Raw genomic sequence first — 14,507 nt, forward strand, 5'->3', positions numbered from 1 at the left:
GGTTCAGAGGCCCTGAGCTGTGCCTGGAGGAAAGGGTGTGGGAGAAGGAGAACTGGGTCTTAGGCAGAGGTGTGCCTAGCCACCAGTTCCCAGGCCAGCTGGGATGACTGCACTGGCCTGTCACTGCCTCAGTTCTGCACTTGGAAGAAGGCAGCTTAGCCAGGGTACCTAGCATCTGTGTGTAATGGTGCCAGAAGACTGGTGAGCAGCTGCCAGAGACCACAGCGAGGGTCCGGTCCCCCAGAGGGAAATGCAATAGCCCAGGGTGGCCCTGGAGAAGGGATTCCCTAGTGGCCCAGAGCTGCCATTCCTACCCCTCAGGAAGGTAAGAGACAGGCACAAGAGGTGCATGTTTAAGCCCTCCAGATGGCAGGGTCTTGTAGCTTGTCAAGACCCGGGAAAACACACCAGCTATGATAAAGACAGGAGCCCTAAAATCTTAAACCTTTAATTTTTGTTTTCACGTCTTCTTTTTGTTTCCATAAGGAAAAGAGAACATAGCTCTGTCACCTGTACATTGGTCCGTGGCCCCTGGGCCGGGGCAGGGTCCGGGCCACCTGCCCACTGCTTGGGGGGCCTGGGCAACCAGAGGGTCCACATGCAGCCCCCAGGGCTGTGGCAGGGGACGAGTCCTGCAGCCACCTTATTGCTGAGGTCCTGGTGGGGCGGAGCAGGTCATGCGGTGCCGAGTCGGTGGACTAGGCACACTGGCTGGGCAGCTCCTGGGAGATGAAGCGGCGCAGGCGCTCTAGGTACTGGCTATAAAGCTCAATGTCGTTGTGTCCAGCACCCTCCACCCACAGTGGCTCCACAGCCTTGGGGCAGCGCTCATATAGCGCTAGCCCATGTGAGAAGTCGATCACCTCATCCTCCGTGCCGTGGATGATGAGCACAGGTGAAGTGATCTTGGACACCTTCTCGATGCTGTGGAAGGGAAGGGGCAGGACAGTCAGACTTTAGTGCCCTGCACCCAGCCCACCCCCACCTCCCAGCAACAGGCGCTCACTTGGGGAATGCATCGAAGCAGTAGGTCTTCTTGGTGTCCGGAAAGGCGACACGCATGCCCGACGTGAGCGGCGAGTGCAGAACCACGGCAGCACACTCATAGCGTGAGGCTAGGTCCACTGTGGGCACCGTACCAATGCTCTGCCCGTACAGGATGATGCTATCTGGGCTGATGCCATACCTGGTGGTAGCCAGGACAGAGTCAACAAGGTCAGCAGGCTCCAGGCAGCTCCCAGGGCACACAAGGCTAGACCCAAGACCCACATATCCTTCCCCCCAGCCCCCTCTGCCCCACAGAGGGGGATAGGGTGCTGGTTTCTCTGACTACTGGGATCACAGGACCCAGAGAGAACCTCTAGTGGAGGGACTGCAGTGCAGGGTCCCTGCTCCTAGTCACCCCATCTCCTCTCGCCTCTCTCTCCACACCAAATCTACTTCAGCATTCTTCAGGGGACAGGCATGCTTCTTCAGGGCACCTCTTCCCTACCATCTCAGGGAGTGGAGAATTTAAGCAACTGTGTCCTGGCCATATCCACCTAGTTTGAAGGTCCACTAAGTTCCTTGTGCCCAATTCAAGGTTTGGTACAATTACTGACCAACTGCAAGGCTGATGGCAGAAAGTAGATGCCATTGCCCTTTCCTCCCACCCTTCGTAATGGTTTCCAGGCACTAGGCACCTTTGCCAAGCCCAGCTTACACTTTGGTGCCCCAGCCTTTCCTTACCCTAGCAGGTCACTGCAGCCTGCCTGCCTTGGCTGGGATCACCCAGCACTTCACTGACTCCATCTCCCATCTAGGCCTGTTCCTAACCAGCAGACACACCCACTTTGCCACTCTGCCTATGCTGGGCAGTCTGACTCCACCACCTTGTCCATCCAGTCCTAGTCCAGACCCAGATGTCATGGGTCCCAGTTCTGCCTCAACCTCCCTGGTTTCTTGGCCACTGTAGCCACCACTGTGTTGGGCACAAACCCAGCCCTGTCACCATCCAAAGCAAGCACTCCAACTGCCATAGCTTTGTCCCAGCCTCTCACCTCCCCCAACTCACAGCTGTGAGGCCAAGGGGAAAAGTCCCTGGAGGACAGCTGAGTCTACAATAAGTGTGATTTCCATGCTACAAGCAGTGGGCACACAAAGGGGCCAAGAAAAGTGAGGGCATATACTCCAGCACCACAGGTGGAGGAGCTCAGACAGTTCCTCAGTGCCAGAGTGGAGCCAGGAGACCCACTCCCAGACTTGCACCAGGAGTGCTAGGTATATCACCAGGGCAACCAGGGCAGCAGACTTCTCAGAGCTGCATCTGAGTCCTGTGGGAGGTGAGCCAGGAGGGCAGAAGGACCAAGGCAGGCACCTCTGAGTGGGCATGAGGCCACAGGTAGGTCATTCTCATCCCACAGCAGCAATGACACTGCACCATGCTCTGTGGACACTAGGGATAGGATTTGCATCAGTGAGCCAGCATGAGAGCAGTATGGGGGACAGCTACGATCTAGGTACAAAGAAGGCAGGATCTGAGCAAATCAGCCACAGGAGAAATCTATAGTTGAGACCAGCCCTGACCTCAGGTTTAAGTTGGGGCCCATACCTGTTAACCCAGGCATCAAGCTACAGAAAACCCTCCAGGCTCATTTGCAAGCCCAACCTGCCCACTGCTCTACAGTCATGCATACCTTTCTGCCAGCCTTTAAGCCAGGTGGAGAAACCTCACCACCCTGTGGATAGACCCAAGAACCCAGGAGAGCTGCTCACCCTCTTCTAAGGATCCTTGCAAGAGATGCGCCTCCATTCTGTGTGGCACTTCTCTCCAGGGAAGCAATCACTTCCCTGAGGAACACCCAGACAGGGTGATCCCATCCGCCTGGGACCCTCACCTGGTACGCAGTGCCTGCCAGGCAGCATCTATGTCTGCATAGAGATTCTTCTCAGAGGGCCGGCCTGAGCTCACACCGTAGCCGGAGTAGTCATAGGAGAAGACATTACAGCTGATGCGGGTCCCCAGGCCAATGTAGAAGCTGCTCATCTGACCCAGATCCACTGCATTGCCATGAGAAAAGAGCACCGTGTACCTGGGGGACAAGTGAGGGCAGGGGTATAGTCCACAAGGACACCAACAACACCTGTCACCTCCTCCTTCCAAAGAGGCCATGGAGCCAGTAAAGAGGTGAGGAAGGCTGTCCAGCTTCCCAGAAGGAATGGCAAGTAACACTGGCTGAAGAAGAAGCCATCTGGGCCAGAAAGCCGAGTGGCAGGCCCTCCTACTGTGGTGGTCCTGTCTGAAAGAACACTGTGACCATCCTGGTGGCCCTACCCAGTGAGCTCAGGGCTCTGTAACAGCCACTAACCACCTCCAGCCCCACTGGACAGCTGCTACTTCTAGTTTTCAAGTTCTCCTGGAGGGGCCTACATAGCCCCTGGGGCTCAGAATTGGGGCCAGAATGCTTGGCTGGTAGGCCTACCAGTATCCTGGAGTGCTAGAAGTCCCTTTGCCTCCAACAAATGAATAGGGAAAATCCTATTCACAGGAGGCTGTGGCCATCCTGTGAAACCTATAGTCAGCCAAGGACTTGTCCTTGGTCAGGCCAAGGGTAAGTGTCAGGCTGGCCCTGCCCAATGAGATTCCTCCAACAGCACCAGCTTACCCTTTGGGCCCGTCTGTGCAAGGCCCTGTTGTTCTGCCTCTGCTTGGGTCCAGAAAAAAAGAACAAGTGGCAAGGTTGCCACTATGGGGTTGGGCCACTGCATGTACCTCGCCTGCCTGCAAGAGGAGTCACCCCTGGGCCTCCATGTCCTGACCCACAGGAGGAGCTGAGGGGCCTCCCTAGAGGTGGCTGCACATGGAGGGGACATGATGTTTCAAAAGAGGGAGAACAGGACACTGCACCATACTGGGATGCCCTTCCCATCTCTGCTTTGACCCACTAGGCAGCCACATCCAACTGTGCCAAGTGTGCCCTGGGCCAGCACTGCTCCCACCCATCCCTGCACCCTCTGCCTCTTACCTGGCACCGGGCACGCAGCGCACGTACATGCAGGAGATGCGGTTGCCACGGGCACTCTTGGTCAAGAAGACCTCAATGGTATCAAGCTCCCGCTGGCTGTACTGGAAGTCAGCACGCTCAGTCAGGTGGATCTTCCAGCGCCCTGGGGTGCCAGCGGAAGTCCGCAGGGACCCGGAAGGGGCAGCCCCAGCCCCACCAGGCCCTGGCTCAGGCTCAGGTACCAGCGAGTAGGTGGGCTCCGGTGGCAGGAAGGCGAGCTTGGCAGCGATGCGGCCAGGGCACGGTGGGCAGCAGAAGAGGCAGCAGAGTTCACTCACCGACAGGCCGTTCATGGCGGGTGCCAGGCCCCAAGCGGGGCCTCCTTTGGGAAGCCCACCAACAATGCCACCTGGCCTGGCTCAGCAGAGAAGACGCAGGGGTGCTCCGAGGAGGGGGCAGTGGGGAGGGTGCCTCCTGGGCTACTGCCCTAGACAAGAGCCCTGTTAGGAGGCTGCAGCCCAGCCCCATCGTGGTCCAAGAAAAGCCCCCAGGAGCCTCACAGCCACAGGTCTCCACGTTGTGCAGTGGGTAACCCTGCAGGAGACACCAAGATGTAGGTTCCTTCTAGGAGGCTGGGGCCCCACTTTGTACAGATAGGAAGGTGTGTCCCAAATCCTGTGAATTCTTGATCCTCTTGGCCTTTCCCCACACCTTTATCTCATCCTTCTGGTCTGGCCCAACCCCATCCCCTGGAGAGAAGGGGCTGTCGACATCTGTCAGCATGTATGGCTTACAGAGAATGCTGGCCATCAGATCCCTGCCCCACTCCAGCCTCACCATCCATCAGTCTCTGCTGTGGATTCAGGGAGGCTTTGTTCCCCTTGGCCTCTTCCACACTGCTGCCCAGTCCCTTCCCCAGGCCCAGCTCTAGGCAAGGATTCATTGGCCTCCACCAAGTGGCAGAGGCAGGCACAAGTCTCAGACTGAAGGGACCCAAGTGCCCACTGGATCTCATCCCACTGTGGCACTGCGCCTGATCACAGGCCCTTGGTATCCAGAGACAGAGGAGCCCAGCGGAGGAAACAACAAACAACAGCTCTGGGAACAAAGACAGGATACAACTCAGACTCTGAAGGCCCCACTGAACAAAGACAATAGTTCTTCCCTGTGCTTGAGGCCAGGCAGAATTGCAGGTGCAGGTCAGGGGGACCAGGGGCTCTATCCATGACCTTGACCTTGGGCCAGTCACTGGTCCTTCCTGGCCATTTCCTCACCTGCCTCATAGGGGAGTACATGAGAAGAGGAGAGTGAAATGGTAGACAGAGACCTGGCTCAGAGCTGCAAGACAACATGAAACATGTCAAACTGACAAGAACTGAGTGGCCAAGACAACTTTCATCAAGTGCAGAGCTGCTAAACACATATGAAGAAACAGTTCCATAAAGATCTACTCGCTGATTATGCTTTGCTCCCAGACTGGAAAGAGGGCAAGAGATGCTCACAGCTCCACATCAGCCACAGAACACCTGCATACACACTGGATTCTGGGTCACAGCATCTGAAAACTACTAGACATGGGTCAGGCAGATGGGAACACATGTAGGTACGTACACAAGGAGCTGTAGACCCATGGACACAGCTCAGGGGCTCAGAAACACCTAATCCCTGTAGATCTGAGATGTGAGGTCAGGGGCTGGAGACAGTCAGACCCAAGGAGACACAGGGAGCAGAACTGTGAAAGCCAGGGCAGATACAAGGAAGGCAACAAGGAATCCCACTTTGAGGTAGAATGTAAATCTTATGTTCAAGCACTTTTCTTATGGGAGGCTATCAGACTAGTTCTAAAAAAGAAATATTTTCCCCTCCACAGGAAACACTAGGAAATGCTTAGGGACACTTGGGATTGTTATGACTGGGGAGCTTGTGGTATGGAGTGGGTGAAGTCAGTGACCATCAGGCAACACTCATGTATGCAGGTGAGCTTGGAGGAGTCTACAGTCTGGAAGGTAGGCCTGGCTGAGAGACAGGAAACAGGAAAGAGGCCTCTGAGCCTCCCAAAACTAAACACATGAATGTAGTCAGGCTCTAGTGGCTCACGCCTATAATCCTAGCTATTCAGGAAGCTGAGATCTGAGGATCATGGTTCAAAGCCCGCCTGAGCAGGAAAGTCCCAGACTTTTTTTTTTTTTTTTTGGTCGGTCGTGGGGCTTGAACTCTGGGCTTGGGCGCTGTCGTGCTCTACAGCTTGAGCCACAGCACCACTTCCGGTTTTCCTAGTGGTTTACTGGAGATAAGAGTTTCATGGACTTTCCTGCCCGGGCTGGCTTTGAACCGAGATCCTCAGATCTCAGCCTCCGGAGTAGCCAGGATTACAGGTGTGAGCCACCAGCTTCCCTGAGACTCTTATCTCCAATAAACCACTCAGAAAACCGGAAGTGGCACTGTGGCTCTAGTGGTAGAGCGCTCACCTTGAGCTGAAGAGTGAAGGGTCAGTGCCCAGGCCCAGAGTTCAAGCCCCACGACCGACAAAAAACAAATAAACAAAAACATGAGTGTAATTTTTTTTTTTTTTATCCGTTGAACTCTGGGTCTGGACACTATCCCTGAGCTCTTCAGCTTAAGACGAGCGCTCTACCACTTGAGCTACAGCACCACTTCTGGTTGTCTGAGTGGTTTATTGGAGATAAGAGTCTTGCAGACTTTCCGGCTCAGGCTGGCTTTGAACCGCAATCCTCAGATCTTAGCCCCCTGAGTAGCTAAGATTATGGATGTGAGCCACCAGTGCCCCGCTATAATTTTTTTTTTTTAAAACACAGTCCTGGGTCTTGAACTCAGGACCTGGGCTTCTTTTGCTCAAAGCTAGTGCTTTCCCACTTAAGCCACAGAGCCCCTTCTGGCTTTTTCTGTTTATGTGGTATTGAGGAATCAAACCCAGAGCTTCACGCATGCTAGGCAAGCACTCTAAGCCACATTCCCAGCCTCTTTTTTTTTTCTTTTCTTTTTTTTCAGTGCCAATACTGGATCTTGAACTCAGGACCTGGGCATTTTGTGCTGAGAGCTAGTACTCCACCACTTGAGCCAGAGTTCCACTTCAAGCCTTTTGGTAGTTAATTGGAGAAAACAATTTCACAGGCTTTTCTGCTTGGGCAGAAAAGGCTTAGAACTATGATCCGCAGCGATCCTCAGATCTCAGCCTCCTGAGTAGCTAGGCTTATAGGCATGAGATGCTGTTGCTCAGTGTCAACTCTTCCTTCCTTCCTTCCTTGCTTCTCTCTCTCTCTCTCTCTCTGGCCAGTCCTAGGTTCCTTGCTTCTCTCTCTCTCTCTCTCTCTGGCCAGTCCTAGGGCTTGACCTCAGCCTGGGTGCTGTCCCTGAGCTTCTTTTGCTCAAGGCTAGAACTCTACAGCTGGGGCCCCAGAATCACTTCAGGCTTGAGTAATTTATTAGAGATAAAGAGTCTCAAAGTCTCAGCAGCTGGGCACCGGTGGCTCACACCTGTAATCCTAGCTACTAAGGAGGTAGAGATCTGAGGATCACAGTTCAAAGTCAACCTGGGCAAGAAACTCGGTGAGACTCTTATCTCCAATAAACCACCAGAAAACCAGAAGTGGTGCTGTGGTTCAAGTGTTAGAGCACTAGCCTTGAGCTGAAGAGCTGAGGGGCAGTGCCCAGGCTCAGAGTTCAAACCCTAGGACTGAAAGGGGGATGGGAGGTGGGGGAAGAGTCTCAACAGACTTTCCTGCCTGGATTGGCTCAGAACCAGGATCCTCAGATCCCAGCCTCCTGAGTAGCTAGGATTTCAGGCATGAGCCCCAGGTACCTGGCAAGTATCAACTCTTAACACTAATTTCCACCCTCTTGGTTCAGTTCCGTAAATCCCTAGGCTTGCTGACTGTTTCCCACCATTCCCACCTGGTTTCCACCTCCATTTCTGTACTTCTCAGCTTTTTTGTTTCATTATTTTAAATTTTATTTATTTATTTATTTTATGTTTATATGGTCTTGGGTCTCATGCATGCTAGGCAAGCACTCTGCCACTAAGCCACATTCCCAGCCTCTCAGCTCTCTTTAGTCTTCTCTTTATCAGCATAACCTCACTTGAGCCCATTCTCCACAGTTGCCCACAGCACAAACCTCATTATTCTACCTCTCTTTTTGGATACTCTGTGGCCTCTTACTACTCTCAAGAAGATCATATCTCCTCCAGTCTCCAGTGGCTCAATACCTGTAATCCTAGCTATTTAGCATCTGAGATGGTGGTTCAAAGCCAACTCTGACAGAAAAGTACATGAGAAGCTGGGTGCCAGTGGCTCAAATCTATAATCCTAATCAGGAGGCTGTTATCTGAGGATTGCCAACTCACGCGGGAAAAGTCCATGAGACTCTTACCTCCAATAAAAAAGGCGGAAGTGAAGCTGTGGCTCAAGTGGAGAGCACTAGCCTTGAGCAAAGAAGCTCAGGAACAGAGCCTAGACCCAGAGTTCAAGCCATAGGACCAGCGCAAAAAAAAAAAAAAAGTCCACAAGACTTCAATTAAGCACTCTCCAATTAACCAGCAAAACACCAGAAGTAGAGCTGTGGCCCCAGTGGTAGAACAACAGCCTTGAGTCAAAAAGCTGTGAGAGCCAGGCGCTGATGGCTCACGCCTATAATCCCAGCTACTCAGGAGGCTGAGATCTGAGGATCATGGTTCAAAGCCAGCCCAAGCAGGAAGTCCATGAGACTCTTATCTCCAATAAACCACTCAAAAACCCATAAGTGTCTCGATGGCTCCAGTGGTAGAGCACTAGCCCTTGGGCTGAAGAGCTGAGGGACAGAGCTCAGGTCTAGAGTTCAAGCCCCACGAAAGATAAAAGAAAAAAAAAAGCTATGAAACACGGGATAGTGCCTAGGCACTGAGTTCAAGCCCCAGTACTACCAAAAAGAAAAGAAAAAGATCGCTAGGTGCCAGTGGCTCACACCTGTAATCCTACCTACTCTGGAGGCTGAGATCTCAGAATCTCAGTTCAAAGCTAAACCTGGCAGAAAAGTCCCTGTGAGACCCTTATCTCCAATTAACCACTCAAAAACTGGAAGTAGTTGAGTAAAATGTTCAGGGACAGCACCCAGGCCCTGAGTTCAAGCCCCACAACCAACAACATGAAGGAAGGAAGGGAGGGAGGGAGGGAGGGAGGGAGGGAGGGAGGGAAGGAAAAAAGAAAACGAAAGAAAAAGATCACATCCTGCTAGACTTTAAGTCCAGTTCATACAACCTCTGGGTCTCACTCATCTTGTACTAGACCCCCTCCTACCTCAAGGCTTCAGTTTCCTGTTAGCTACACAGAAATCAACTCAGAACAACCAGCACACAGAACAGCCACTCCCGGCCTCACTGATCTGCTCAATGGTCCAATCCTAGGTCCAGTGTGCCTGTTTACTCTGTATTCTGTCAGGCTAACCCTACACATGAGCAAATAATTCCAGATTCATCTCCACAGCATTGGTTGCCAACTCCCATGTCCAAACAGATCCTTGCCCCTCAACTACAACCACCAAGCAGGTGGTTGCAGTAATTTGTTGAACAGCAAGAGAAAAGGGAAAGCCTTTTGGGTCTGTAACTTTGAAAGGGAGGGGTCCTGGTGTCTTCTTAGGGGACCACAGACATCTGAGATTTCTTACATCCCATTAAAGAGTCAAACTGGGCAGTGCACCCCAGAACCCTGGTGCCCACCAGCACATAACTGGGCGTCCTTTCAGCCAGGCCCCACATCACCACTGGCATTCAGAGGACCAACAAGCACTCAGGCAACTTTAACACTAAGACGACCTACATATGCAGGGCTGTGATGGCACCTCACTCAGCCAGCCAGTGAGAAAGCTTCCTGGAGGAAGGCACAGGCAGAAGGATGCAAAGGAGTGGCTAGGTGCGAAGAACGGACAGGCGGAAGAATAAGGGCTAAACCCAGACGTGGCAGGTAATTCCAAGAACTGCAGGCTCCTGACTAGGGAACACAGTGGCACAAAAGGTTAAGAGAGAGGTCCCAGAAGAAACCAGGGTCTGTTTCAGCAGCACCCCTGAGCGCGGCTGCTGTCAGTACCTCATCCTGGGCGAAACAGCTATGGAGGAGTTCTGAACCCAGATGCAAAGTGAAAGGCTGTGGAGTGAACTCTAGCTGCACCTAGAGAAACAGACTGGATCTGGAGGCTCGAGAGCAGATTCGCCGGGTACCAGCCCACAGGAAGAGCCTGGCAAGGGGCGCAAGATGCCGAAGAGGGCTGGAAGAAGGAGACCGACTACCAGGATGGGTGACAGAAACAATCTGCGGCTCGGCCGGGACAACTCCTCCAAGCCAGGGCCACGTCCCCAAAAGGATAGAAGGTCGCCTCACAGCGAGGGCTGGGAGGCGGAGGCCAAGGCTTGGCTGCAGGTCGCGACGCGTCCTAGTCCTCAGTGCGGGGACGTCGGGCAAGACCCGCGGCCTTCCCGGGAATGCGTGGATTTTAGGGACATCCAGCCCAGCTGCGCCGGCCGCGCGACCGGGCATGGTTTCCCAAACGGCCAGGCCCACACCTACGCCGCCCTGCCCGCCACTCACCACCCGGGCCCGCGCTCCCCGGCCCCGGGACCACGCTCCATGGCTCCCAGAGACCCGCCGGTGCGTCCGTCGGCCCCGCGGCGCAAAGGCCCAGCCTTCTGCGCCGCCGCCACCGCCGCCGCTAACCTGCGGGCGGAAATCAGCCTCGCTCTACAACCGCCCCGGAAGTGACGCGCGAGATGCGCGAGAAGCCAGGCGCGCTGGACACTCCGAAAGTGGGAACTGGGATGGGGGCGGGAGTTGTTTGGGGGCGTGGTCTGGCGCGATGGGCGGAGTCTGCCCTCGGAGGTCATTTATTCTTACTTCTTTCACTAGTTCGGAAGCCGAACTCGATTGGAGGAGTGTGGAAGGGTTAGGTACGAAAGAAAAAAATCTTTGGGGAGTGAAAGTCTGGAGCCGGTGGTTCACGCCTGTAATCTTAACCACTCTGGAGGCTGAAATCTGAGGATCTCAGTTTGAAGCCAGCCTGGGTAGGAAAGTTCTTGTCCAATAAACTACCAAAAAAAAGTCGGAAGTGGAACTGTGATTCAAGAGCGCTAGCCTCCAGGAAAAGAACTTTCTGAACAGCACCCAGACCCTGACTGAATTCAATTCCCAGTAAGGACACCAAAAAGAAGAGGAGGAGGGGAAGGAGAAGAGGAGGAAGAGGGGGAGGGGAAGAGGAGAAGAGAAGAAAAGAAGATTAGTATTCTTTTGGGAGGCCTAATCAGGAAAGTCAGCATTTGCTGGTCAATTGGAGATAAGAATCTCACTTTTCTACTTGGATTGGCTTCAAATTTTGATTCTCAGATTCCTGAGTAGCTAGAAATATAGGTGTGAGCCATAAGCACACAACTGTGTTTTATTTTTCAAATAGCATTTCATGTTTTTGCCAGAGCTAAACTAAAACAGATTCTCCATACTCCCAACTTGTGAGTAGTGGGAATTACAGTTGTAAACCACCACACCCAGCCTCACCCTATTCATTTTACCTTGCAGTCCTTCACCACAACCATTTTATTGATTTTTTTTTAATTTATTGTCCCTTTCTCCTGACTTTTAACTAGACCATCCTCCCAGGGCAAGGACCATATATTCGTCACCACTGTGTCCTCAACTTTTCTCCATGCTGCCAGATGACTCAATGGATGAATTAGCACAAAGAATGAGGATAATTCCCAAGGCTGTAATAGATCTTACAAAGATGGAAGAAGGCCTCATGAGACTTTGAGTAGGGACACTTTTGGTAAGGACACTATCTTTCTGTCTTAATTCTTGTTCATTTGGTGTGGGTATTTTGCTTTTTTTTTTTTTTGCCAGTCTGGGGCTTGAACTAAGGGCCTGGACATTCTCCCTGAGCTTTCTTTGCTCAAGGCTGGCACTCTACCATTTGAGCTACAAATATACTTCCATCTTATTTTGATGGTTAACTAGAGATGAGTAGCATTGAGCCAGATGCCAGTAGCTCACGCATGTAATCCTAGCTACTCAGGAGGCTGAGATCTGAGGATTGCAGTTCAAATCCAGAGCAGGCAGCAAAGCCCATGAGACTCTTATCTCCAATGAACCATCAGAAAACTGGGAGTGGCACTGTGGCTCAAGTGGTAGGGCATTTGCCTTGAGCTGAAGAGCTGAGGGACATTGCCCAGGCCCAGAGTTCAAGGCCCCATGATGTGGGGGAGGGGAGAGAAGGGAGAGTCTCATCTCATGGACTTTCCTGCCAGGGCTGGGTTGTTTTTTTGTTTTCTATTTTTTGTTTTTTGGGATTTTTTTTGTTGGTCATGGGAGTTGAACTCTGGGCCTGGGCACTGTCCCTCAGCTCTTCAGCTCAAGTCTAGCACTCTACCACTTTGAGCCACAACGCCACTTCTGGTTTTCCAGTGCTTAACTAGATTAGGAGTCTCATGGGCTTTCCTGCCTGAGCTGGCTTTGAACTGTGATCCCCAGACCTCAGCCTCCTGAGTAGCTAGGATGACACGTGTGAGCTACCTGTGCCTGGCTAGGTCTGGTTTTGAACCACAATCCTCAGATCTCAGCTTCCTGAGTAGCTAGGATTACAGGTGAGCCACCTGTTTCCTGCCTTGTGTGTGTATGCATGCATGCTGCCAGTACCAGGGTTTGAACTCAATACCTCACACTCTTACTTGTACTGCTTACTTGCTGCTGCTGGAGCCACACTGCCAGTCTGGCTTTGATGGTTAGAGATATAGTAACCAAGTATGTTCCTGAACCTGATAAGCCTATTTTAGCCTTCCCATAGTTGCTAGTGTTGTAACTTGAATTATGTCAGAAGCCACATGTTGGGAAATGGAATATTGAAGTCTTTATTACACAGTTTGCAGGCCACAGACAGCCAGTTGTTACAAAGGACTGCAGCCCTCAAATACATATAAAACAGTTAGGAAACAGGCCAGAGAGGAAAGAAAGAACAAAAACAATTCCAATAAACCAATTCAGCTCCAATGGAGAGCTAAATTGGGATGCCATAATGACTAGAGACCAGCCAGGAAAGGACACAGGGCAGGATCATGGAGACACGTGGCATGGCAGCTTCCTGCCTATGCTGTTCCATACCTAAATTAGATCTGCTCATGGGGTAGGGTCACAGGACACTTCCAGTCCCAGGCACTGAAGTGACAGGTTTAGTAACCAATCATTTTTTCCCCAGGCAGACCTAACAGAATCCTAGTTCAAGCTTCCTATTAACTGGATGACAATATAGTTATAAGTGGTAGTTCATGCCTATGATCCCCTGTAGTCCCTAGTTACTCAGGAGGCAGAAATATGGAGAATTGTAGTTTGAGGCTAATCAGAACAAGAAGTTAGCAAGACCCCATCTCAATACATAAGCTAGACATGGTGGTTCATATCCTTGACATCCCAACCATATGAGAGCTATTGATAGGAAGACCAAAGTCCAGGTCTAGGCCCCGGGCAGAACTTTAGACCCTATCCAAAAAAATAACTAAAGCAAAATGAAAAGACTGGAGATGTTTTTTAGGCAGTTGAACACCTGCCTTGCAAGTGTCTTGAGCTCAAATCACAGAAACAACTGGTCATCCCCACCAAAAAAAAAAAGCGAGGGCTGAGAAGGTGGCTCAGTGGTAGAGCACTTGCCTTGCATGCCTGGAGTTCAATTCCTCAGCACCACATAAGCAAAAAGAAAAAAAGCCGGAAGTGGCGCTGTGGCTCAAGTGGTAAAGCGCTAGCCTTGAGCTGAATAGCTGAGGGACAGCGCCCAGGCCCAGAGTTCAGGCCCCATGACCAGACCCCCCCCCCAAAAAAAAAAAGCAGGGGAGAAAGTTTATTTTTAGGGAGCTACCTTCTACTAAGGGATTTTCAGGACCTGGCTGTTTCTGCTTCTGTGCATTCTGTCCAGAGATGGGGTTCTTCCTATGTAATGCAGATGTAGATAAGCATCTCCAGAATTCAGATCTGCCCACCTCTGCCAGGGTGAGCTGCCACACAGCCCCACCTCCTGTCCATTCTTTTTTTTTAATTTTTAATTTTTGCCAGTCCTGAAGCTTGAACTTGGGGCCTGGGCACTGTCCCTGAGCTGCTTTTGCTCAAGGCTAGCACTTGAACCCCAGCACCACTTCCAGCCTTTAATGTTTCTATGGGTACTAAGGAATTGAACCTAAGGCTTCATGCATGCTAGGCAAGCACTGTACCACTAAGCCCCATTTCCCAGCCCCTCCTGTCCATTCTGGAAGTTGGGAGGCTTTTCTTGGAAGACACTGTGGATTAAAGAATTGATGTCTGTGGGGGCTGGGGGTTTAGCCCAGCAGAAGGGCGCCCGCCTGGCGCACACAAGGCCCTGGGTTCGGTCCTCAGCCCTGGGGGAAAAAAAAAAGAATTGATGTCTGTGGTGGGGGGGCCGCGGGGAGGCTTGGGGGGTAGGGAGGATGGGAAAGGATGGGAAGGGGAATCAAAGGAGGAGGCTACAATACTTGATAAGAAATGTACTCAT

General features: G+C 52.0%; 1 protein-coding gene across 1 annotated transcript; it reads right to left on the minus strand.

Moving 5' to 3' along the window:
• Positions 1 to 428: 428 nt before the first annotated feature.
• Abhd17a (abhydrolase domain containing 17A) lies at positions 429 to 10,695 on the minus strand. The gene is made up of 5 exons (XM_013022896.1): positions 10,559 to 10,695; positions 4,005 to 4,577; positions 2,877 to 3,071; positions 1,007 to 1,186; positions 429 to 924 (listed from the first exon to the last, which is right to left on the minus strand). Exons 2-5 carry the CDS (start codon positions 4,334 to 4,336, stop codon positions 699 to 701), a joined length of 933 nt encoding a protein of 310 aa, XP_012878350.1. The 5' UTR covers positions 4,337 to 4,577; positions 10,559 to 10,695; the 3' UTR covers positions 429 to 698.
• Positions 10,696 to 14,507: the final 3,812 nt, after the last annotated feature.

Source organism: Dipodomys ordii, unplaced genomic scaffold (genome assembly GCF_000151885.1).
Source record: "Dipodomys ordii isolate 6190 unplaced genomic scaffold, Dord_2.0 Scaffold64, whole genome shotgun sequence".
Taxonomy (NCBI): domain Eukaryota; kingdom Metazoa; phylum Chordata; class Mammalia; order Rodentia; family Heteromyidae; genus Dipodomys; species Dipodomys ordii.